The sequence below is a fragment of the Cornus florida genome, unplaced genomic scaffold (assembly GCF_030987335.1).
Source record: "Cornus florida cultivar Cherokee Brave unplaced genomic scaffold, ASM3098733v1 CherokeeBrave_3.0.0_Hap2_Chr09, whole genome shotgun sequence".
In the NCBI taxonomy this organism is placed as follows: domain Eukaryota; kingdom Viridiplantae; phylum Streptophyta; class Magnoliopsida; order Cornales; family Cornaceae; genus Cornus; species Cornus florida.
In genome coordinates, this window is record NW_026775579.1 from 24,101,499 (window position 1) to 24,127,373 (window position 25,875).

Genomic DNA, 25,875 nt, shown 5'->3' on the forward strand with positions numbered 1-25,875 from the left:
TGAATGTGAAAATGCAACTAGGGTCAGTAGGTCGAGTGATCAACAAATGGTTGGTTGGTTAAGTAAACTAGAGAGCAACTAAATTAAACTAAGTAATTGAATGTAACAAGAGTAAGCAAGAGAGAGAGAGAGATCTTGGGGTTTAGAGGTCACCACCAAGCAATGCTTTTATACACTTCCAACTAGTGACTAATGAGGGTAAAGTGTATTGCAATATTTGTGTGTGTGTGCTTGGTTGATTCAATTAGCAATGGTGACCAATTTAAGCATACATTGTCTAATCAACATGTGAAAAGCACAATATATCTAACAATTAAGTATATATTGTCTAAATAGCATGCGAGAAGCACAACATATCTAGCAAGTCATTAATCCTTTCATTAAGCTCAGAAGCCAAACACACCACAAGGTTAGAGACATATGTTACTTGCATTCAAAAGTATGGAACATCAAACAACAAGCATGGATTATCCTCTCATCTAACAATTATGCTATCACTACACTACAATTAAACTAGTGGCATGAAATTAAACTAACTAAGCTAAGGAAGAGGCATAATCCATCAAAAAGTGAGCATAGACCATCTACAAAATCACAAGAGCATTCTTTTAAGCACAATGTTTTGACAATCCCTAAATTCATAGCATTAATACACATAGACATGCATCAATTACACAAGAAATAGAGGTAAGCACATGAACATCTATTCTAGCATACATGGACATATGGATAGAATGAAATGATTGATTGGAAGCATTAAACCACATAAATCATTGAATAAACAAGATCTATATGTATAAAAATGTCAAAACATTAATTACAACACTAATCCCTCAATAATACACAAGATTAAGATATAGAAAGCATGCTTGGGGCTAACTCTAGCCCCAATAGGATGTCTAGCCACTCATGGTGATGATGCTCCAACCCTCAAGGGCTAATTCCATGGTTGAAATTTGCTCCTTGTTGATGAAGAGTCTCCAATGGTGTCTCTAGCCTCCTCCTCCTCTAAGCTTCATCTCCAAGAGATGATATGAAAATAAAATTGGCTCTTGTTTGTAAAAACAATCCTTATCCTTATATAGGTAGGTCAAAATGATACCCAAAATGAGCTGGGGTTATGCACACAATATTCCCTAATGATTGGATAAAGGACAACTTTCAATGAGATGGAATTTTAACTTTTTCACACTGGAGGAAGTTCGATCGATCGAACCTTGAACTTAGATCAATCGAAAGTAAGTGAGATTGATCAAACTTAAGCTGGATCGATCCAACTGGCTGAGCTTTTTGGAAAAAGACAAATCCAAGATATTTATGGGAGATATATATGGGAAGAGGACAAAAGTGGTTAATGGGTGGTACAGCTGTGGATAGGATTAATCATTTGAATAAAGACAAATGTGTTCGATCGATCGAAGGATGATGTTGGATCGATCAAACTTTTGGAACTTTATGCTTTTGGGTCAAGGCTTGGATCTATCTTGAAGTGCTGAGATCGATCATTGTTCGATCGATCGAACCTTGAACTTAGATCGATCGAACTTTCCTGCTTGCCACCTTTAGCTTCATTTGCTTCCCTCTTTCTCCACTTTGCTCCTTTCTTTGTTTAATCCCAGAATTGCTTCAATTAAGCTCTTATTTGGCTAAGTTAGCTTATTTTTGGGATAAGTGCCTGAAAAAAGAAATAATACGAAATCAATTTAAAACGGTAAAGTAAGATAGATAAAGGTACTAGAATACCTAAGCTTAAGGGGTTTAAATACGCACTTTTCAGTGCTCATCAAAGAACATCTACACACTCATCTCTCTCGAGCATCAAAGAAGAAGAAGAAGGAGCAAAGTATGGAGGAGGATCTTGTTGACACCTTGACCACCACAACCATGATGGGCTAGCTCTCCACTTTTAGGGTTTGGTTAAGCCATAAGTCTCTTGTAATCTAAACCTTTGCAATTTTTATTTTTTGGGAGATTAATATATTGTTGTAGTTGATGTTATGGCCTTGTGATTCCTATTTACATGCTTGATTTGACAAATCATGGCTTGTACTGGTTTAATTCTTCCATTAACTCTATATCTTGATTACATGTCTATGTGTAATTAATCTAGGGTTATGCTATTGATTAGATGTTAAATATTAGTTCTTTCATTAATTCTCTATGTTAGTTGCATGTCTATGTGTGATTAGAGGATTATACTCAACACTAGATTCCTTTGGTATTTAGGTTTAGTGATGGACATGGCATGGTTTTTATTGGATGGGATTGTGATTAATTTGATGGGTTATACTTTATCTTGATGGGTTTTGCTACAAATTAGTTTATTTGTCATTAGGTAGACAATCTATACTTGAATTGATAATCCACACTTACTATATGCAAATTCCATTATCCTCTTGATTAATGTATGCTCTCATTAGATACAATTGTGGTTAGTTTGATGGAGTATGCTTAGGCCTGATAGGTTGTTCTACACCCTAGTTTACATGTCATTAGGTAGACAATTCATACTTCTATTTGATAATTCATGCATACGTGATTGCAAGTTGTTTTAGTGATTGAAGCTACATTTAAATTGCAAATATGGTCTCCCCATTAATAGAAAGCAAGTGGTTAATTGTATGAACTTAGTGGTGATTCAAACAAACCCTAAGAATTCTCTTCTATCTCTTAAACCCCTAGCTCTAACTTAGTTTATTTTCATTGCATTTTAATTTAATTGTTCACTAGCTTAATCAACTAACCATCTCTTTTATTCTCTCTCTCTCTTATGGTAATCACTTGTTAAAACCAATTCTCTTATTTGAATCCAAGCCAAAGGTCTCTTAGGTTCGATCCTTACTCAGTATATACTTCATTATAGTAGTAGTGGTTTTTATAAATGTAAATTTGACTCTTTGATAATTCTTTCAAAAAGGCTTTTCCTAAACCACACATTCAAACATCTCATTTTGATTAAAGGAAAAATGACCCCCACAAAGGGGCTTGATCAAATTTTGGATACCCCCAAACTTAGATATTGCTAGACTCTAGCAATGAACTACAGTATGAAAATGAAACAAATATATATACAACTATGAACTAATAAAACAAATAAAGATAACACCACTTCCGTAGGGATCACGGTTGCATTTAGCATATGCAACAAGCCTTTTTAAACCCCTAGGTTACCCCTAGTGGACTAGTGAAGTCACATGAGGGTTTCTAAAAATGGTACCGACAAACATCACAGCTCTTTCTTACTTGAGAAGCAACGACACATATCAAACAAGTGTTGAAAGTAAACTATTTCAAGTATGCAAATTTCTGCCATTTCTAAGCTAATCTCAACATTTCAACATTATGTAAGCAAATATGATCCTCCACACATCAAACTAACTATCATGCAAATTGAATCAATTTTTATCATCCTTTTTGAGTGAACAAGCATCAAAATATGTTGCTATCTTAGTAAATCAATGAAATAATCATAGACTTACCCTCAAACTAGCACACAAATATAGTACCAATCATCAAGACATTGAATGAACCTTGTTATTCACTTTATTTGTAGCATGCCTTTTTTATTTTTTTATTTTTTTTATTTTTTATATGGGATCTAAGATAAGAGTACAGTGCAATGTAGTGATCTCTTAAGTTTTCTAGAAGATTCATTTTAACAAGCGTTAAGTCAATGACTCCCAAACCGGACGGCTTTAGGGCAATAGGTGTAAAAACACCCCTAAAAACTTACAAACTCAAATCAACTAGGTTACAAATCAAAACAACTCTCATCCTATCATTTCCCTACTCCCCACATTGGTGAGAAACACTTACTTTACTTTTCTTTTGCTTCTTTTTCTTTTTGTTTTTCTTTTCTTTCTTTCTCTTTTATCTTTTCCTTTTTCTTTTTGTGAGGGCCCTTCACTTTTTATGCTAGAGTTCAGTGCTTAATGAGGCACGAATCTCGATTACTTTGTAAAAGGGGTTGTTATTAAGCATGCAAGGTCATTTTATCAAGAATGAAAGCTTTCAAAGTGAACAAGCTCAATTGAGATATAACCAAAACATTAATCAACTAAGCATGTATCCCACAAATTGAATGCTAGTGTGCGCAAGTGTAAGTGTAGAATTCTAAAATCAAATCTCAAAGTATTTTGAACAAGCATGATGATGTGGACCACAAAAGCAAACATGATATCAAAAATTAAAATTTACCCCTAAATGGCATCCTAAAGCATACAAGAAGTATTAGACTTTAACAACTTGCCATTCCAAGGCAACTATGCTTCAAAAGTTTGAAATCATTACCCAATATATCCCAAATCTCAATCATGCATTTAAAGCTCAACTTTAAGTAGAACGTAACAACATCACCTTACCCCCAAACTTAAACTGCACATTGTCTTCAATGTGCAAAGAGAACAATGAAAAAGATAGAAAGAGTATACCGTGGTGGCAAAAGTCCATAAAGCCCAGCAATGATCCATTATGAAAGAGGTCTCCCCCAAATTTAGATTCAAAAACCTACTTGAATAGCCACACTAGCAACTCACATCAAATATCAACATGGGATAGGAAGAAACAAATTATACACTCTAAGGCAATATGAAACAATGAAAGGGATAAGATGAGATCAAGCCCTATACAATATATGAAAGTATGCATGACTACACATAAGGGCACAATGGTGAAAAGTTTTTTTTGTTTTTCTTTTTATGAAAGCATGTATAGACAAAATGAAAGAAACAAAATAAAAGAAAAATAAAGAACAAATTGTGTGAACAAAATGCAAAATAAAATAAAAAAGCCAAAATGCAATAAACAATATGCACAATGATATGAAAATAAAGAAATGAAAATGCAAGAAAAAATGCAAGAAAAATGAAAAATGAAAGAAAAATGACCGAGTCATTACAGGTTTACAAGGTCGATACTAGTGTCGTCGGTTCGATTAGTTTTGACGTCATGGGTGACGTCAAGGATGCTTCTAGTGGATGTCTTAGGATGGATCGTGGTGGGTCCCAAGAACATGCTTATATCCATAATTCATCTGACATCCCTGCTGCCATCTCTGTTGGGTAAGTTCCTTTTTCCTCTATTTGGAGTTGTTCAGCTTTTGTTTCTGATTGGGATTTATTTCCGTCTATTATATTCTTCTATCTCTGCTATTCAAGATTATATCTTTCCTCGAGATGTGCATGGTTGGTTTTTTAAACTATGTTAGTTATACTTCACTGGTGTTGGGGCTATCTTTTTTGGAAACTTTGCCCTCCTTTAGCTATATATTTTGTGCTATCTCAGTTTTTCCTATGTGTGTTATACATATATTTTCCTTTCTTTTCTATATTCAAGGTGGTGTGTGATCGCGTTTATTATTTTTCTTTGTCTGGGTTCTTAATCTGAGGGCATGATGGAGCAAGGTATCCTTGATCGGTTCAGGGGTTTGATATTAACTAGAGTTGAGAAGGAATCCATTCAACTATCAGAGGAAGACACTGCTCAAGGGGTTCAGGTTTGTAATGATAGTCTCTTTGCTAAAGTCTGGAGATCTAAATCCATTACTCTTGAAGGGGCAAAATTTACTTTTGGTAAATTATTTACCAAGCTGTGGCTAAAGGACAAACATAAGAACATCATTTCACAGTGACTTCAAGTATTTAAAGTAGCGCATAATTTATTCCAATTAATCATTCCAGATGCTCTTGTTCATCAAAATGTTCTTCATGGTTGCCTTTAGTTGTTTGATGGACACCTAGTGGTTATTAAGGCATGGGAGGAGGGGTTGTTATTTTCTGATGCTCTGTTCCAGGTGTCCCCATTCTGGGTTTGGATTTCGGATGTTAAAGTGAATCTCCTGTCTGAAAAGGTAGGACAACGGATTACAAACTCTTTTGAAAGGTGTTTAAAGGTGGAGTTATGCGATAAGAGTATGGCTGATGGTACGGAAAAGGTGGTTGCGGATAGTCGTGTCTTGTGACTTAAAGTAAAGTTGGACATTTTGCAACCTTTTCGCCGTCATGTTGTGTTAACTAGTCCGACTGGGGTTGAATCGAGGGCTCAAGAACGATATGAAAAATTACCCTCTTTTTGTTTTACGTGTGGTATTATTGGACATCACTTGAAAATATGCACAGTGGAAAGGGTTTCTTCTCCGGTGGATTTCAAAGAGTATGGAGGGTGGTTAGGGGTTGAAGGATCTTTGGCAACCGGAGAAAAATATGGGTGATATTCGGGGTGATAACTTAACTAAAAAATGGTTGTATGTTAATGACACTGAGTCGGATGGGGCTGAGGAAGTGGGTACTCCTAATACTTCCTCAATGTCTCGTCACCTTCAAGGATGGCCTATTGATTCTCGTGGGATTTTTGGGAGCCCTTCAAGGAGACAAGAGTTTCATCAGATGCTTCCTTTACAACTTGCAGTGGTTACTTTGTCGAGTGTTGGTGACCCGAATCGGGTTACTGGTGGGGTAGTCATGAGGAGGGATCCACGAGGGCTATTGATATACAAACTCTGAATGTTATGGATCCCAAAGGAAAAGGGGTGGTTGCAGATTTTAATCCTGTTGGGGAACAATTTCCCTGTGCTTAAAGGGGGATTGCTTCCGGGTTCTTCTTCACAAAGCCATATGGCATTAATGCAGTTTGATAAGGCTGTGAATTGTGATCAGGTTATGTCTCCCATTAAAGGTAGAATATTACCTTTAGAGTGATTGGACCAAATGTCGAAGGATTGGAAGAAGGGGAAGATAAAGTCCAGTACAGGTAAAGGGAATAAGTTTGATTCCTCTGCCACATCTAATAGTCAAGGCTCTTCTCCGGCTCGTAAGGGCCCTAAACGTAGACAATCTATCTCTAGTGGTTCTCATGCTGAAAGACTTATAGGGGATAAGAAACTTAAAGGTGTGGGGGGAAGTACAATGAGTAATTAAGATGGTTGATCTAAGTCTGCTAAGTGGTTTAGTGGGTGCGAATTCAGCTTCGTCTGGTGGGACAGGGGCGTAAGTGACAGAATCCTTTACCTTAGACTTATCCAAATCCATTACTACTAAAATTGTAATGTTGGTTGGCGTTAGACTCTCTAATGCTACAGAAACCGTTTAAGCTTTGGTTTTAATGACAGTGGTCATGTCTTAGCTTAGTGTTAAGTTTCTATGGAGTTGTCTGCTTTTGGATGTTATGTGGTTCTATTTGGTTCATGATGTGTACTTGTTTTGGATATTGGATGATCTTGTAATGGAATGTTGGCTTCTTGTTTGCAGGTTAAAAAAATAATAATAAATAAATAAATAAATAAATAATAAAAACATTAAAGAAAAGGATATTAATTATCAAAATGTGGTATACCCTCTATAAATGTGTGTGTGTGTTTGTGTGTGTTGTGTGTGTGTTGGGGGGGGGGGGGGGGGGGGGGCGGGAGGAGGTTGGGTTAGAGTATTAAAAAAAAAAAAAGGATATTAATTATCAAAATAAGTAGTATATAATAAATTAAGATTTAGGGAGAAAAAAAAAATGTTAATCAAGATTTTGATATTGACATAAGTGGGATGTATGTTTGTTCACAAAGAATAATAAACTACTTTGAATCCACAAAGTAACAACTTTGAATTCATAAAATAAGAGATAAGTTCAAAGAAAATATGAAATTAATGAATCTTTTCTATTTTAAGAGTGGAAAGAGGTTGGAGTATTAAAAAAAAAAAAAAAAAAAAGTTATTAATTATCAAAATAAATAGTGTATAATAAATTAAGATTTGAGGGCAAAAATAGAAAAAAAAAAAAATGTAAATCAAGATTTTGATATTGACGTAAGAGGGAGCTATATTTGTTAACAAGGAATGATAAATTACTTTGAACCCACAAAATAAGAGATAAGTTCAGAGAAAATATGATATTGTATTGAATAATTGAATAAATGATTCTACTCCTGTATTGCATATATTTATAATGAAAGAAAACCCTAATTTATAAGGAAACTAACTGCAACATGAAACTTTATAATATAAGGAAATCTAATCTCCAAATAATATTAATAGTTAAAAAATTAGCCTAAAAATAAAGGATGTCCAAAAATGCTGAAAAACTACAGAAAAAATCCTAGAAAAATAGAACTACTAAATATACAATTTGAGTGCAATTCAAGTTCATTTAAATAATGAACTTCATATAGGACACAAAAACCTGTTTTGAGATCTTAAACGATAGTATTTTGTCGAAAAACGGCATATGTTGCAGCAAAGCTACGAGGCTTGCTTGTTAGGCCTTTTCCAGTAAAAAAAAAAACTATCCTATTAGGTAAAAAAATGAACACTTCGAGATTAGTCAGAAAATCTATCAGCATACCCATTTTGCCCCTATTGGTTCAAACGAGCCATAAAGACTTCGACAATTAGTTCTACATCTGTTGACACCCATTTTGGTAATTGGGTTTGGGCTCCAATTGGGCTTGGTGAATAGTGACATAGTGATATGGGCTAAGAATGTAAGGCCTGATGAATGATGATGTTTTAGAAGCTTGGGCTGTACAAATATTGGGCTGAAGAATATTACAATTGGGCTGGATATATAGTGGCATGGCTTGGTTGGTGAGAAGAGGTCCGACTGGGTATATGGAGTATATGGGCCAACTACATGGTTCGGCTTTAACTGAAAGAAATATTAACAACTCCACATGGAATCCGAATTACATGCAAAGACTTATTTTAAATTAGATGATAGATAGAGTTTGTAATTATTGTTTTATCTTTTATTTAGGTGCAGTTAAGTATTAAGATTATCTATAGTTTAATTTAATTTAGGTGAGAAGAGGTCCGACTGGGTATATGGAGTATATGGGCCAACTACATGGTTCGGCTTTAACTGAAAGAAATATTGACAACTCCACATGGAATCCGAATTACATGCAAAGACTTATTTTAAATTAGATGATAGATAGAGTTTGTAATTATTGTTTTATCTTTTATTTAGGTGCAGTTAAGTATTAAGATTATCTATAGTTTAATTTAATTTAATTTGAATTGTCGCATGGTTATCATTAGAATTTTACTACAAGTATGATGCTTGTATGTAGGGTTTAGTTGTTATGATTTATTCTATAAATAATCAAAGAGGTATGCTAGACTAGAGGTCCAGCACCCTCAGAAACATTTAATTATTGTTATTGCTTTCCCGAGATCTTTCCCAAAATAGCATCCTTGCTATTTCTCTCTCTCTCTATCTCTTTTATTCCCTCTTAATCTCTCTCCCTCTCAATTTTAATCTCTATTCTTTCTATATCTATTTCTCTCCCATTTCTATTCTTTCTATAGTTATTTCTCTCCCATTTCTATTCTCGTTTCTATATCTATTTTCATCCCCTTTCTATTCTTTTGATAGTTACTATAATTTATTCATTGAAAAGTCCTTTTAACTAAGGCAATTAGAACTCATTAAGGAGTATTTTTGTTCTCTTTCTCCTATAATTGCCTAAAAGTCAATTTCTCAAAAAGACTGCAAGTTGACTATCCACAATTAAACCATATAGTTGGTTCTGGCACGCCCGTTTTCCATCAATTTAAGATCGGCTCCAGTCGGCTGATTTTAGCGTTAACATTTTTTGCACACCCGTTGGGACCCATCAGGTGAGTAAATTATAGTAAATATGCCTCCCAAGCTAAGAAATTCAAAAGGTGTGACTACAGGTGTAAATACTGATGAAGAGAACCAGTTACTCGGCATAGGAGATGATGCTGATTCATCAGTTCCATCTGACACTCCTTTAGGTCGGGTATTGGAATCAATTATGTAGAAAATGGATGCCCAACAAGCTCAGATCGGCGAGGTAAGATCCTATATGGGATAATCAAATCAAGTGTTGGTATCTCAAATACATGAGATGAGGTCAATGACCAGGGAGTTAAATCAAATGATGTATGCTTAAATGGAGAAGATGAGTCAGAAGCTTGAGACCAGCATATCAGCTAACCAGAATCGACATAACCAAGCCGAAGCGTCTCATGCCAATGAATCCATATTTTAGCGTATGTCGGCACCATTGATATATATATCCCAAGGGCCTTAAATAGCATCAACGGGTATCATTCCGCTAAGCACGGCACTCGGCATCACAATTGACAATGTGCCGAATCCTACTCTCAACATGCCGATTGGTAATCCACCAATATTATCAGATCCGCCAGTAGTAACTGTTATACCGGTGTATCAGCCACCGATGAATAATTAACATAATCAAAATGTGCAGCATCCACAAGTGCAGCCGATTCCTCTAATGAGGGATCAGCAAGAGGTGGTGGGCAACCAAAAACAAGGAAGGGCTAATCTAATGATACCTCCGGCGGCTGCCAGGGGGCAAGTAAATGCAAATCCATAATAAGAGTGGGTTAACCCATTTGTTCCACTTCACCCAAATGATCCTCCAGGTCAAAATGCGGGGATCGATAGAGCTCAGATTTTGGCTTTAATGCAGGCCGAAGTTGCAAAGGGATGCAGGTGAGCTCGGCTAATATACAGAAAGCCCTATCCTAATCATGTCGATGCCCATGAGTTGCCTAGAAATTATCAGTATCCCAATTTTTCTATGTACAGTGATGAAGAGAATTTTTCTACAATACAACACATTGTGAGGTTCACAGCACAATGTGGTGAAACAGGTCCTAGTCCTTAGTTGAGGATGAGGTTATTCTCTAGCTCTCTTACCGGGCCGGCATTTGAATGGCACAGTAATTTACCAGCCAATTCTATTCAGACATGGGATGAGATGGAAGAAGCCTTCCATACCCAATTCTACCGAACAGAGAGAGAAGCTACGCTGGCAGATATATCAAGTTTATCTCAGTTACCGAGTGAATCGGTTGAGACTTTTATTGTCAGGTTCAGAAAAGCTAAACTCAAATGCCGAGTAAGTTTGCCAGAACCAAAATATATCAAGTTGGCATTAAATGGTTTAAACATTGAACATCGCAAGAGGTTTGATGGGGTTGAGTTTCAAGACTTCTTCGATTTAGCAGATAGGGCTTCTCGGTATGAGGAGATACTTAAGGAAGAGAAAGAGAGGAAGAATTCTTCGAAGGGTACCTATTACAAGGACCCTAATTATGAGGTATTCTCGGCAGAAGTTGGAGATGAATTAGAAGTTGACATTGCAGAGGTCAATATCAAGAAACCATACATCTGTGAGGCATTGGTTAAACCTAAGCAGACCACGGAGGGCAATGCAATATCAACATCAATATTGGCAGCAAGGAAAGGAGTTGCCGATATCGGGAAAAGCTATTCTTTTGACTTTTCAAAAAGATATCATATCTTTGATCACTTGATGGCCGATAAAATGATATCTTTGCCTAAGGGGCATAAGATTCCATCGGCAAGTGATCTAAAAGGAAAAGAGTACTGTAAGTATTATAACTCTTGGAACCATGCTACTAATGATTGTACTGTTCTACGAGGTGTATTGCAGAAAACTATTGATGAAGGTACTTTGAAGTTCCCAAAGAAAACTTCAGAGACCATGAAGGTGGATACTAATCCATTCCCTACAATCGCATCTACCAATTTGATAAGCTTAGCCAAGCGAGAAAATTGGTAAGAGCCCGAAAAGCCATCAGGTGAATTCCTTTCATCAAATGCGACATCCGAAAAAATGGTAGAACTACATAAACAATTAAGGGAGGCTCAATTGGCCTTGATAAACCAAGGTTGTTGCCCAAATTGCAAAGGAAAGCAGAAACTTAAGGAAGAGAAACCAATGAAATATCAACCAAAGAAGAATGGAATTCTTGAGAGGATTACTTTCCCAATTAAGCCTCGTGAGAAGTATCGACAAGATAATTCCAGTAGCAGGCATGTGAAGGAAGAAAGGCAGAAGTGGCAAGTATATATATCTAGCCGATTTCATTCCCAAAATCAGCATCCTGGTTTTAAAAGGTGGTCGCCAGTTCAATCGAAAATTTGGGTACAAAAAAGAGCTGATTCATATAAAGTACGAACTATGAAACCAAGGATAGACTCAGCGGAAGACAGATGGAGTCGTGTCAGCCACCCAAAATTCCCCAAGGTTCAAACAAATTAGAGTAGAGGCCTTACTCGATCTCAAAAACGTAGGGAACAAAGGAAAAGGGCTGAGAAAAAAAAAAAAAAAGAAAGCCGAGGAGGGAAGTAAAGAAGAGTTGGCTGAGGAAATCGGCATTCCAGATAAAGATCAACCGGATGAGGAGCATCAGCTGACATGGCCCAAACGTAATAGTGAGTTCAAAATTCAGTTTGGTAGTTTCCCAAACAAAATGTCATGTAATATCATTTGTATTACTAGCAATGTTCCAGGCCCCATCGGCGTCAAATGCAAGTACTAAAAATAAGGAAAAGGAAACTCAGCCGATTCAGAATTTATCAATTCTTTCCTTAGAATCGGCAAAAAAGGTAGTCTTTGAGAAACCTTTGTTAGCGATGACTCAACAACTAAGGTCTTTGTATGTCAAGGTATAGGTAGAGGGCCAACCTATTAACCGAGTCTTGGTTGACAATGGCTCGATTTTGAATGTTATTCCAACTAACACACTGAAAAAACTCGGTAAGAGTTTAGAAGATGTTATTCCCACTGATGTATCAATTTGTGGGTTTAACAGAAGATCTACTAGCACTAAAGGGATTCTTCCCTTAGAAGTTGAAATTGGAGGAAGGACATCTTTTGCGGTATTTTTTATTATTGAATCCACGCCTTCTTATAATTTGTTAAGAGGCTGTGACTGGATTCATCCAAATATGTGCATCCCATCGTTGTTACACCAGATGCTGATATTTTGGGATAGAGATAACGTAAGGATAGTAAATGCCGATGATAAGCCATTTGTGGCAAAAGTATACTCAGCAAATGCTGTTTTGTATGATAAAGAGTGTGTTCCTATTCAATTTATGGAAACAGGGGCCAATGGAAGACCTACATCGGTAACCATGAGAAGAAGTGTTACCGATCATAAAATCGGTGAATTGCAGCAGGAAAATTCTAGGCCGAAGGTAGAACTCCCTCAGCTTACTATAATTGAAGAAGAAGTTGTTAATGGAAGTGAAACTTGAAAGAGAAATAGCTCGAGAGCAGGCCTTTAAGGCTGCTTGCATTAGGTTACAAGCATACATAACCGAAAGACGACTGGAAAAGGAAGCAAAAATAGAGCCAAGACCATCGACTAATTTTGTTGAAGTTGATCAAATCGATAATGAAAAGTTGGATGTTATTCAGTTGGAAGACTTAGAATTGGCACTAGCTAAGCTTGATGATCTTAAAACAAAAACTCAAGATCCATTAAAGGAGGTGAATTTAGGCACAGATGCAAAGCCTAGACTAACTTATATCAGTGCACTGTTAGAACCAGAATTACAAGCTGAGGTTATCGGCATGTTAAAGGAATACAGTGACTATTTTGCTTGGAATTATGAGAAAATGCCAGGTTTATCTAGAGATCTGGTGGAACATCGGTTGGCCATTAAAGATGGCTACAAGCCATATAAACAGCCACCCCGTCAAATGTCTTAAGAGGTAGTAGATAAAGTCAAGATGGAAATCAAACGATTGTTGGATGCTGGTTTCTTTCGAACTACAAGGTATGTTGAATGGCTATCAAATGTAGTTCCTGTTATTAAGAAAAATGGCAAATTACGAGTGTGTGTTGATTTCAGAAACATAAACTTGGCAACCCTAAAAGATGAGTATCCAATGCCGATAGCTGATCAATTAATTGATTCGGCTGCCAAGCATAAAATTATGTCTTTTATGGATGGACACTCAAGCTACAATCAAATTTATATAGCCGAGGAGGACATCCCAAAGACAGCTTTTAGGTGTCCTTGATCGATTAGAACTTTTGAGTGGGTTGTAATGCCTTTTGGTTTGAAGAATGCTGGTGCTACATATCAGCGAGTTATGAATTCTATCTTTTATAATATGCTCGGTAAGTTTATGGAGGTGTATATTGATGATGTGGTAGTGAAATCAACAACAAAAAAAGAGCACTTGGTTCATCTTAAAGCATCCTTTGAGAGGATGAGGACTTATAAGGTAAAGATAAATCTAATAAAGTGTGCCTTTGGAGTATCGGCAGGAAACTTTTTGGGTTTCTTGGTTCATCAAAGGGGTATAGAGATCGATAGGAATAAAGCTAAGGCAATTATTGAAGCTAGTGTGCCGAGAAGCAAGAAATAGTTGCAGAGGTTACTTGGGCAAGTGAACTATCTTATGCGATTTATTGCCAATACAGCTGGTAAGTTACATGTATTTTGCCCGCTACTCAAGTTGAAGCTGATGGAAGAATTCAAATGGGATGATACACATCAAAGGGCATTTAAACAGATCAAGAAGTACTTGTCAAGTCCTCCTGTCATGATGCCACCGAGGAAGAAGTGGTCAATGAAGTTATATGTATCGGCTACTGAAGAATCCATTGAAGCTATGCCGGCACAAGAGAACGAAGCAGGAAGTGAATAAGCAATATATTATCTCAGCCAAGTTTTAACTCCAATCGAGTGTAGATATACGCCGATTGAGAAATTATGTCTGGCTTTGTATTTTGCAGCAATAAAATTAAGAGTCCATATGTTGCCTGTTTTGGTTTATATTGTTTGTCAAATAGATCTTATAAAGTATATGCTATCAAGGCTATTAATCACAAGCCGGATTGGCAAGTGGGCTTTGGCACTAATGGAGTTCAATTTTGCATATGTTTTACAAGAGGCAATTAAGGGGAGAGCATTGGTAGATATTCTGGCCGATCATCCCTCGCCTGAAATTGAGTCACAAGTGTTTGATGAGCTTGACTCGGCAGCCATATTCATGACCCCTTGGACTTTAATGTTCGATGGGTCAAGTACCAACGAAGGCTCAGGAGCTAGTATAATGATAATATCCCCAGCAGGGAACCAAATTTTGTTTTCCTTCTTTTTGGTTTTCAGGTGCTCAAATAATTAAGCTGAGTATGAAGCATTGATTATCGGCTTGGAAATTCTACTAGAAATGGCAGTCAAAGATGTCCACATTGTGGGGGATTCAAGTTTGGTGATTAATCAAATCTCAGAAGACTTTAGATGCTTGATTAGCAATTAAGGCCGTTTCATTCATTGACAACCCAATTGGTCAACCAATTTCACAATGTGACTTTGGAATACAGACCAAAGGCCATGAATAAAATAGCTAATGATTTAGCACAGACTGCTTTAGGAATAAGGGTGCCGAGTGGTGTGAAGGAAAGGATAATGAAAATCCCACTCTGATCTTCCATCGGCTGAAATAAGAAATCAAGTTATGGAAGAAGTCTTTGCCACTGATGTTGCAAAGTTAGAGGATGATGATTGGCGAATCCCTTACATCTTGTTCTTGCAACATCCAACTCCAAAAGCTGATCAAAGAATAAAGAGGAGTGCAGTCGATTATGTACTTATGGATGGAGATCTTTATAGAAGATCGGCTGATGATGGTTTACTATTTCAATACATTAGCAAGTTCGAAGGTTTAATGATTATGGCAGAGGTACATGAAGGGATATGTGGAGCTCACCAAGATGGCATAAAATTGAGGTGGTTGATATACCGATATGGATATTATTGGCCTAGAATGAGAAAAGACTGTATGACCTATGCAAAGGGTTGTACAGATTGTCAAAAGCATGGCCCAATGCAGTGGGTTCCAGCAATAGAGATGCAGTTATTAGTCAAACCATGGCCTTTCAGAGGTTGCATGGAATTTATCGGCAAGATTAATCCTCCTTCATCAAAGGGTCATCATTGGATTATTTTAGCTACCGATTATTTTACCAAATGGGTAGAGGCCGAGGAATATGCCGCGGTAACTCACAACACTGTGATACAATTTTGGAGTGACACATCTTTCACCGATTTGGTTTACCAAAAACAATTGTTGCCAATAATGGGTTTGTGTTTCAAGCAGGAGAAGTGTTACAACTCGGCTGTGATATGCAAGTGAAAATGTTAACTTCAACACCATACTATGCTCAAAGGAATGGTTAAGCTGAGGCTTCAAACAAGGTTGTGATTGAAATTATTGAGAAAATGATAAAGGATAAGCCAAGACGTTGGCATGAAACCCTTTCAAAAGTCTTATAGGCTTATAGGAATTCAAAGCGAACAAGTACTAGAACTACTCCATATCGGTTAACATTTGGTCATGATGTTGTGTTGCCGACGGGGTTAAATGTAAAATCGGCAAGGGTAGCTTTGCAACACATTCTAATACCTGCCGATTACAATAAAGCTATGCTTGCCGACTTGGAAGACTTAGATGAGGTTCAAAAACTTGCTTTAGACTACCTTATGGTCCATAAGGCAAAAGTAATGAAGGCTTACAATAAAAGGGTCAAGTTTAAGTCATTTGCAAAGAGTGATATAGTTTGGCAAATAATTCTTCCACCTAGAAAGGTAGATAGAATTTATGGAAAATGGTCACCTACCTGGAAATGCCTATATATAGTTCACCAGGTATTGCATGGAGGAGCATATAAGTTGAAGGATTTGGATGGCAAAGTACATGAAAGGCCAATAAATGGAAGGTACCTTAAAAAATATACACTAACTATTTTTGAACTTATGGAAGAAAAGAAAATCTCCAATAAGTCAAAATAGTTTGGATTATATTTGCCTTTGTGTTTTATGCAAGTTATGTAAAGATGTGATAAGTCTGTTTATGCAATGGATAAAATATCAGCATATTTTAAAGATCAAAATATTATAGTAGCAAGATTGTTCAAAAACCACATTACGTCCCCAAAAAAGGCAAATTGTTCAAGACCATATTACAGACCCATATTAGCAAATTGTCATAAGATCATAAAATGTTCAAGATTATTTAAAGTTTTGATGGAACTCCTCAAATTTGGTTTCGAGACTTGCCCATGATACCCGGGTTTGATTGAGCTTTATTTCTGCCTGTTTCTTGGACTCCTCCAACCTTGGCATTTTTGTCTGAAGTGCTTTGAACCTGGGTGCAGCAACTTCGGTTTGTTTCTTCAAATCTACTTCTTTGTTGCCGAGCTAAAATTTATCTTGTTGAAGCTGAGCTAGTTCTGCTTGAAGTTTTTTCTCCCTGGCATCCAGATCAGCAGCTTCTTTCTTCAAGGATAGATGTAGTTCTCTTCCACATTTTAAAGACTGAGAAAAAAGTTCTTTTTCTTGTATTTGAGCAGCACAATGGTTTATAGCTTAAGTTGACTCAGCATAAGCAGTGATCATAGAAGGAACTTAAAGTTGGAAATTCTTGAAAAAGGATTAATCTTTCAAAGAAAATCCTGGGTAGCTACTCAGAAAGGAAAGGGTCTCGGTCAGTTCTTCCTTGAAGGAAAGGTTAAGGACAGGTCTTGTTGTAACATTTGAAGTAATATCTGCACAGCTTTAACTACTTCCAGTGGAGTTTCAGTGGTGTTTTCGGTTGGGACTGCAGGAGGTTCAAGATCTAGAGAGTCAAATACAGAATCAAATAATGAGTCGAGGGTTGCAAAAGGAGAACTTGGTTTAACACTGGCAGGCATGCTAGGCGTAGCCGAATCTCTCTTCACCTGAACTATTTTTTTGGGTTAGTTCAAAACACCTTCAAGTCTAAGAAGACATATTAAGGAAAATTACAACTTACTTCCTCATAATCTCCTATTTGTTCATTCACTGAGGCTGCAGCTAGGTGTTCAGCAGAGACTGGAGAAATTATCTTTTCAGGGAACCTTTGTCCTTTTTCTACTGACATTTCAATCTTTTCTCCTTCAACACTGTTCAAAGTAACCTCTGGACCTATATTTTATTCTGAAGATAGTGGAGTTTTCTAAAAATAATGCCGATTTAGTCATAATATTTGAACAATGATACAGTATAAAAATTAGGCATCAAGAAACGTTACATGGGAAGCTTTAGTGTCAGGTTTCTTTTTCTTGGACACCACTTCATCTTCATCTACTTCATCATCATCAAGCGGGATGAATTATCTTTTGGCTCTCGATTTTGTAATAGGTTTTCTTCCCACAATTTTCCTTCTTGTTTTTCCTTAGAATAAACGTATTAGCAGGTAAATGATATGCATAAAAAAAATGGTTATGATTATGAGCATTACCTGAGTAGTAGTTATAGGAGGGATACTTTGAAGAGGAACATAGAAATCAATTGGAGCTGATTCTGACACGGTTGGGACTCCTTCAGGTGTAGAGGGTGGAACACCTGAATTTCAAATAATAACAAATCTATGCTAAAAGTAGATATAATTATTGATGAGGTACGGATAGGATCACAACTTACTTTGCCGAGAGCGTGATCTGGTCCTAGCCGCAGGAGCTATAAAAGGAGTTTGACTTACTGGCTGGATAGGTTTAGAATCAAGAATGGGTGCTGTGTTTAAGAGAAATGGATGGAATTGATTCACCTCCTTGAAATGCTAAAGAGATGAATTTGTACGAGCCCAGGAGGATGTGTACAAGGGGGGTGGACTCCTATATTCTGGTTTGATTGATATATGCCATCCACTAGCTTTCAAAGCTTGGATCGACATATGGTTCTTCTTGAAAAAACTTATATTTAAACTCTTGCAAGAGTTGATGGAAACGATTGTTCCCATCTGTGATTTGATCATCATTTGCTAATTTCACTCTTCGATGATAGTTCTAGTTATAAGAGAAATATGGAGGTACTAGGATCATTTAAGTTAGGCCAAATTGTCTAGCTAATTGAGATGGATTATAAAATTCTACACCAGTCCTACTCTTCGCAAGATAAGGAGCAACGGTGTTGCAAGATATATCTCTCACAATCAAAAAGTGACCCCAAAACATTTGGTACATTTCTTTTTGTTCTGCTGAAGCATCAGCGATGGGAGGCAACAACCAAGATGGGGCAAGATGACCTTTTGTGAAAAGGGAGAAATTGTGATTTAGTTCTATTTTTGCACTAATGATAGAAGAAGTGAAAACAGTCGGGAAAGGAATGATCTTTGGGTTTTGATTTGGCAAAACCAAATGATACTAAAGGGTCATCGGCAGCGAATTATTTCTTAGGAGCTACTTTAGGGAAATATGCATACAACCAAAATTGAAATAGCCAAAGGGGTCCTCTAGATCTGGCAAAGTTGGAGGAAATAAGGTCTGATAATCCTCTGTACAAAGAAGCTAAGAGAAAAGGTGCAAGGGCCATGGTCCTTCCTTTGGACAACGCAATGGCCAATTGAGTGAGGTCTTTTGTGATCTATATAGCAGGTGCGTAGAGCAAATGTCTACACAACCATAGTAACAAAAACCCTATGTGTTCTTGTTCACTAACCTCAGTCCCTGTTTTCCCTATCATTCCTTTTAGAAATGGACCATGTGATTAAACATGGGGTTTAGAGCCTTTCTGCTCTTGAAAGCAGAAAGTAGTTTCTGAGTCATAGAGGAGATAATTTATATCATCTCCTCTAGGTTTAAGACCTGCCAAAAAGCACATATCTCGTAATGTAGGGGCCATCATACCATAATGCAAATGTAATGAGTTCGTGGTAGGGGACCAAAATTGCGTGGAAGCAAAAAGTAATGGTTTATCTTGATTCAGAGAGATCTTACTGAGTTGAATGATGTCGAATATACCCATCTGCTTCCACAAATCACCCTTTGCTGCTGAAATGCGATCAACCCATTCATTCCACTAGGGCATAGGAGGATGCCAATTTCTGACAGAGAGAGCTGCCCTTTCCCTTTCGGAGGTAAGATATATTGGTTTTGCAAATGGAAGTTGTTTTTTAGCTTGAGGGTAGAACGATGAAAGGGGTGGAGGCAATCAATTGCTAAACGCTGGGCAAAGCCCCTTAGCGTTGTCTGTAATATCGATTAAGGTTGTAGTTTCAATTTCAGTGGTGTCTAAGGTTTTGACAACTGATTTCGTCATTTGGGTGTGTGAAGTTGGTTTTGCAAACGGGGTCTTTAGGTTCAAATCTGAATTTGGTTTTGGATTCCTTGAAGTCCTAATTACAGAAAGTGTTCAATAGAGAGAAATTTGGAGGAGAAAGAAGTATGTTTGCACTGAAGAGTTTGAAAGATGAAGGTGTTTTGATGGAAGAGCCGTGTGTGGTTGGAAGATGAAAAGGATTACTGCGATAATTAATGAGCGATAAGACGGGTTAGCATGATCGACATTTTTGGGGAACTGAATCAAGATACAATTCAAGGGATTAGGATTATAAGGTGTATGCAAAGTTATGATACAATGGGTGTTGTTTGAATTTTGGAAGCCGAAGGGTTAAAACGGCTACCAAAATTGGGGGGCATTGTTGACACCCATTTTGGTAATTGGGTTTAGGCTCCAATTGGGCTTGGTGAACAGTGACATAGTGATATGGGCTAAGAATGCAAAGCCTCATGAATGATGATGTTTTAAAAGCTTGGGTTGTACAAATATTAGGCTGAAGAATATTACAATTGGGCTGGATATATAGTGGTATGGCTTGGTTGGTGAGAAGAGGTCCGACTGGGTATATGGAGTATATAGGCCAACTACATGGTTCAGCTTTGATTGAAGGAAGTATTGACAACTCCACATGGAATCCGAATTGCATGCAAAGACTTATTTTAAATTAGATGATAGATAGAGTTTGTAATTATTGTTTTATCTTTTATTTAGGTACAGTTAAGTATTAAGGTTATCTATAGTTTAATTTAATTTGAATTGTCGTATGGTTGTGATTAGAATTTTACTACAAGTAAGATGCTTGTATGTAAGGTTTAGTTGTTATGATTTATTCTATAAATAATCAAAAAGGCATGCTAGACTAGAGGTCCAGCTCACTCAGAAACATTTAATTATTGTTATTGCCTTCCCAAGCTCTTTCCCAAAATAACATCCTTACTATTTCTCTCTCTATCTCTTTTATTACCTCTCAATCTCTCTCCATCTCAATCTCAATCTCTATTCTTTCTATATATATTTCTCTCCTCTTTCTACTCTCCTTTCTATATCTATTTTTTTCCCATTTCTATTCTCTTGATAGTTACTATAATTTATTCATTGAAAAGTCCTTTTAACAATTAGAACTCATTAAAGAGTATTTTTGTTCTCTTTCTCTTATAATCACCTGAAAGTCAATTTCTCAAAAAGCCTGCAAGTTGATTATTAACAATTGAACCATATATTTGGCTCTGACACGCCCGTTTTCCATCAATTTAAAATCGGCTCCAGTCGGCCGATTTTAGCGTCAACAACATCATTCATATATATATAGATACATATAATTTAAAATTATAAATATATAAAAAACGGAGTTATGATTTTGGTTCCCATTGATGACACCTCAATTTAAAACTAATCTTAATTAACTCTGGTTTTGAACTTCTTCATTTTTTTTTTTGAAACGAAGAGCAACTCTATTGTAAAATGATTGTTCAATTCTGTCAAATACCGAGTTTATTTTGGATTGTTTCGTTGACCACTTGAGCCGTGCAAATTGCACCGAGTGATTGTAGGTTTACAATGTGCAACATAATACGTCATTTTATTTGCATCTCCTTCTAGCCTAATGTTCACTTATTATGTAAAGGGTAGTAATTAAATTGGTGCTGGTACAGCCTTTGCTTCATTGAATATCTGGACCTAGGATCCAATTCTGCAAACCAATTCAGGGTGATGATAAATTGAAGCACATACAGCCCTTATGAGGTGAAATATATGTTATCACAGCTCTCAACGTTTAAACAACCCATAACCTCTCCCCACATTATAGTTGGGTTCACGTAAGAAATGAGATGAGAACAAGAACTGCATACCAAAATTCACAAGAAATTACAGTTCATCCTCAACAATATTCCCTGAACAGTCATCATCACCACCTAAACCCAATCTTCTTACATCCAAAATCTTTCAAACAGAGCTCTAATTGTTGCCCCAAAGAAAGCATACCAACTCCTTCACATTGGTCTTATCATATAAGAAATTGCATCTCACAAGGGGTGCCCAAAGAGGCCCTTCTCATATATAATCGAGTTCGCCGTAACGGAATTTATTTATTGGGTGTGATCCCGTTAATTCTAAAAGCTTGTGCTTCACTTTCCGTAGTTCAGCATGGTAAGGCTTTGCATACTGAATCCATCAAAGTGGGGGTGGAGAGTGATGTAATGGTGGGGACTTCATTGGTTGACATGTATGCAAAATGTGGTAGTATTGTGGACTCTCGCCATGTGTTTGATTGTATGCCTGAGAGAAATGTTGTGACATGGAATGCAATGATAGGAGGGTATACGAGGAATAGTGATGCGAAATCAGCATCGGTTTTGTTTGAAAAGATGCCAACAAGAACTGGGGTGTCGTGGATTGAAATGATTTCCGGGTTTGCTAGGATTGGAGATATGGTGATTGCTAGACAATTGTTTGATCGCGTTCCACCGGAGTTGAGGAATGTGGTGACATGGACAGTCTTGGTTGATGGGTATGCCAAGAATGGGGAGATGGAGGCTGCAAAGGAAGCTTTTGAGGCAATGCCACAAAGGAATTTCTTTGTCTGGTCATCAATGATTTATGGGTATTGCAAGAAGGGTGACATTCAAGCAGCCAAGGGTATTTTCGATAGAATTCCAGTCCGGAATTTGGTAAATTGGAATTCTCTAATTTCTGGGTATGCTCAAAATGGGTTTTGTGAGGAAGCATTGGAAGCATTTTCCAAAATGCAAGCTGAGGGATTTGAGCCAGATGAAGTTACATTGGCAAGTGTTTTATCTGCTTGTGCTCATTTAGGTTTGATGGATGTTGGTAAAGAAATTCACCAATTGATAATTCATAAAAGAATCAAACCTAATCAGTTTGTTCTAAATGGATTGATTGACATGTATGCGAAATGTGGGGATTTGGGCAATGCAAGATCAATCTTTGAAGGGATGTTTCATAGGAACGATGCTTGTTGGAATGCTATGATCTCGGGTTTTGCTATTCATGGCCAATTTAGAGAGGCTCTTGTGCTCTTTGGCAGGATGGAGAATTCTGGTGTGAAGCCCAATGACATAACCTTTGTCTCCATTCTATCAGCTTGTGCACATGGAGGTTTAGTGAAGGAAGGGTTAGAAATTTTCTCTAAAATGGAGAAATATGGTTTAACAGCTACCATCAAGCACTATGGGTGTGTAATTGACCTTTTGGGACGAGCTGGAAAACTAGAAGAGGCTTTTTTCTATTTGATTAGGAGAATGCCAGTTAAACCAAATGACACTGTTTGGGGGGCATTACTTGGAGCATGCAGAATACACTCTGACATGGAAATGGCTAACAGGGTGCTGGAAGAGGTTGACAAAGCAGATCCTGGCACGGGTTGTGATGATTATTCACGTTATGTGCTGCTGTCTAATATTTATGCAGCTGCGGATAAATGGGAGAAGGCTGAAAGGATGAGGAAGGATACAGTGAATGAAGGGTTTCAAAAGACACCTGGGTATAGTTCAATTTTGCTCACTGATAACAAGCACCAGGTGACTAATCAGCTGTAACCAGACCAGTACACCTCCTGTCAAGAATTATGCCAAAGCTCATATATCGCGAGATTATCCCTCAAAAAGAGGTAGCGTTTTCGCATTCCTCTTCTGCTTTCTGATGCAACCAGGTGTCACAAGGGTCCCGAACCCCGTAACACAAGGACACAACCAGCTGAATCATTATGCACCGTGCAGAGAATGATTCTCAATGTTGAATTATGAAAGTGGTTCCAAAAAAATTTGAAAGAGCTGGAACCTGATTTTTTCTAGCTGTGAGAACGAACTGGAGGGATAGTTCCAACAAATAGGCAATCCTGGTTCAATCCATGGCAACAACACCAACATATAAAAGGAAAATATCAATTCAATTGTATTGTACATACTGTACTTCTTCTACTGACATAAATTGTATTGTAGTAATTATGCAATTTCAATTCATAGATATTTCTCAATGAGATGATCGGAAGAGTGAGCTGTTCTTTTCAAATCCTAGTGCCTCTTCATTGAAGATCAGCATAAATCAAAATGACTTTGATTATTTGATGATATCTAAGACCTTGGATATGAAGCCTGTGACTGTAGGGTAAATGTTGATGCCATTTGCAATTAGAGTGAACAAATAGGAGGGGTGATTTCTAGCAGCAATTTTGGCGAACCAAGCATATCTAGGTTCAGCTCATACTGGTATGACTTTCTTACAGTGTTTTGCTACTTCCTCATTAAAAACCGAGATAGATTATATTTGATAAAAGACACACGAATAATGTGAGATTGGTTGATCTGTGTAAGCGAACGTGTCATGGATTAATGTCATTTATAGCTAGTTTGCTTCTGAACATTTTTCCTATCTCTTTATGTTGACAAAGCTATTGGTTTACTGCCCAAAAGTAGTACATGTACGTGTATGTGCGTGTGTCTGTGTCTCTGCGTGTGTGTGTGTATCCGCGTGTAATGTTGCTATGCAGATGAAATTCAGGGTTCCAAATGGTTTTTACCGTACCCTTGTTTAGCATTGCAGGCACCACAATGCTCTCTTGATTTGCTGATGGTTTACCTACAAAGAATCAAATTTTAGTCATCGTTGATCGATTAGTAGACTTGAATTGACTAAGTTCAAAGAGTTCAAATCATGTTTCGAGAGGTCGATCTGTTCTAGATCATTATGAGGAAATACAAATCCCATTGATCCTATGTCTACTAATGTAACAAAACAAAGAATGAGATTAAAAATGTTCTTGGACATGAATTAAAAAAAAAATGGGCAAAAGGAATAATGAAAAGAACTTGAATGTTTCTTGAACTCACAAAGATCCTAAGCTGTTGAACTATAAGATTTACATCAATGGTTTTAAGCTATGAAAAGTTAAGTAAACAAGAAGTGCTTTTATAATGGATTAGGCTTAGTTTTGGCCTTTTTGTTTTGGTTTCTAGGGGTAAAAGTGTTTCTAGTCTAAAAACTTTAAGTTTAATAAGGAGTGGTCACCTCGTATTGTATTCAAATAATATTGGTTTAATGGTCATTTTGACGAGTCCTTTTTTTTTTTCTTTCCTTTTTATCTTTTTTTTTATGTCCATAAATTAAGCCTAAGTTTGGTTTGATAGGTAGTAATGTTTGAGTTTTTTTAAACATTTCATTCTGGTTTATTTATTTATTTATTATTATTTTTTTTTAATATAATACTAATAATACTAATAATAATAATATTATTAGTATTATTATTATGGTCACATCCCATTCTAAGTTACTCTCAAGCAAAAGTAGGTACATGTGGAAAAATTCTAGTATATTCCGGGTACTGTATCTTCGAATTTTTCAACCGTTGGATGTGGCGGTGCTCACTTGATGAATGATACAATAATTGGGAGAACTAGAGAACTGTACCCTAAATAGAATCAACCCTATATTAAGTAGGTTATACGTGACCGTATATATTTTACACAAAATGATATTTTAATAGACTGTTGGAGATGGTCTTAGGTGTTTCGTGACACAATATAATAAGTAATTTTCATAATTAAATTATTTTTTAATTTATTTGGTAACAAATTTTTTTTAAACACTTATTAAGGAAGGAGTTTAATTATCTTGATCAAAAATTAAAAAGACAAATTATTTAACGAAAAAAAATTACCTAAAATATTCTAACTCTATTCAAAACGAAAGCTCAAAATTTTCAAAGAAGTTAGAATTATAATGTAGTGATATCAACTCCATTTCCTAAAAGGAGAATGAATTTAATATTACCTAATACATATTTGGTGATTTTAATATTACCTAATACAGATTAAAAGTCGTTGTTGGACACCGGCATTACTCCACGTATAAATATTGGTAACCCTACTAACTTACAAAACCCCATGTCTCAAAATCTAAACCCCTCTTTCACGCTTAAAGCCTAACACTACTCTAAAAGAAGCTAAAAATGGCATACATTAATACTGT

At 36.6% G+C, this 25,875-nt stretch overlaps 1 protein-coding gene across 1 annotated transcript; it reads left to right on the top strand.

Annotated features, from left to right (window-relative positions):
• The first annotated feature begins 21,422 nt into the window (after positions 1 to 21,422).
• Positions 21,423 to 23,887, top strand: LOC132273606 (pentatricopeptide repeat-containing protein At3g21470-like). Its single transcript, XM_059774585.1, has one exon. The coding sequence runs from the start codon at positions 21,720 to 21,722 to the stop codon at positions 23,445 to 23,447; it is 1,728 nt and encodes a 575-aa protein (XP_059630568.1). The 5' UTR covers positions 21,423 to 21,719; the 3' UTR covers positions 23,448 to 23,887.
• Positions 23,888 to 25,875: the final 1,988 nt, after the last annotated feature.

What these genes read in the sequence shown, in the direction of transcription:
- LOC132273606 (XM_059774585.1), top strand. Translation starts at nt 21,720, where the DNA reads ATGAGAACAAGAACTGCATACCAAAATTCACAAGAAATTACAGTTCAT.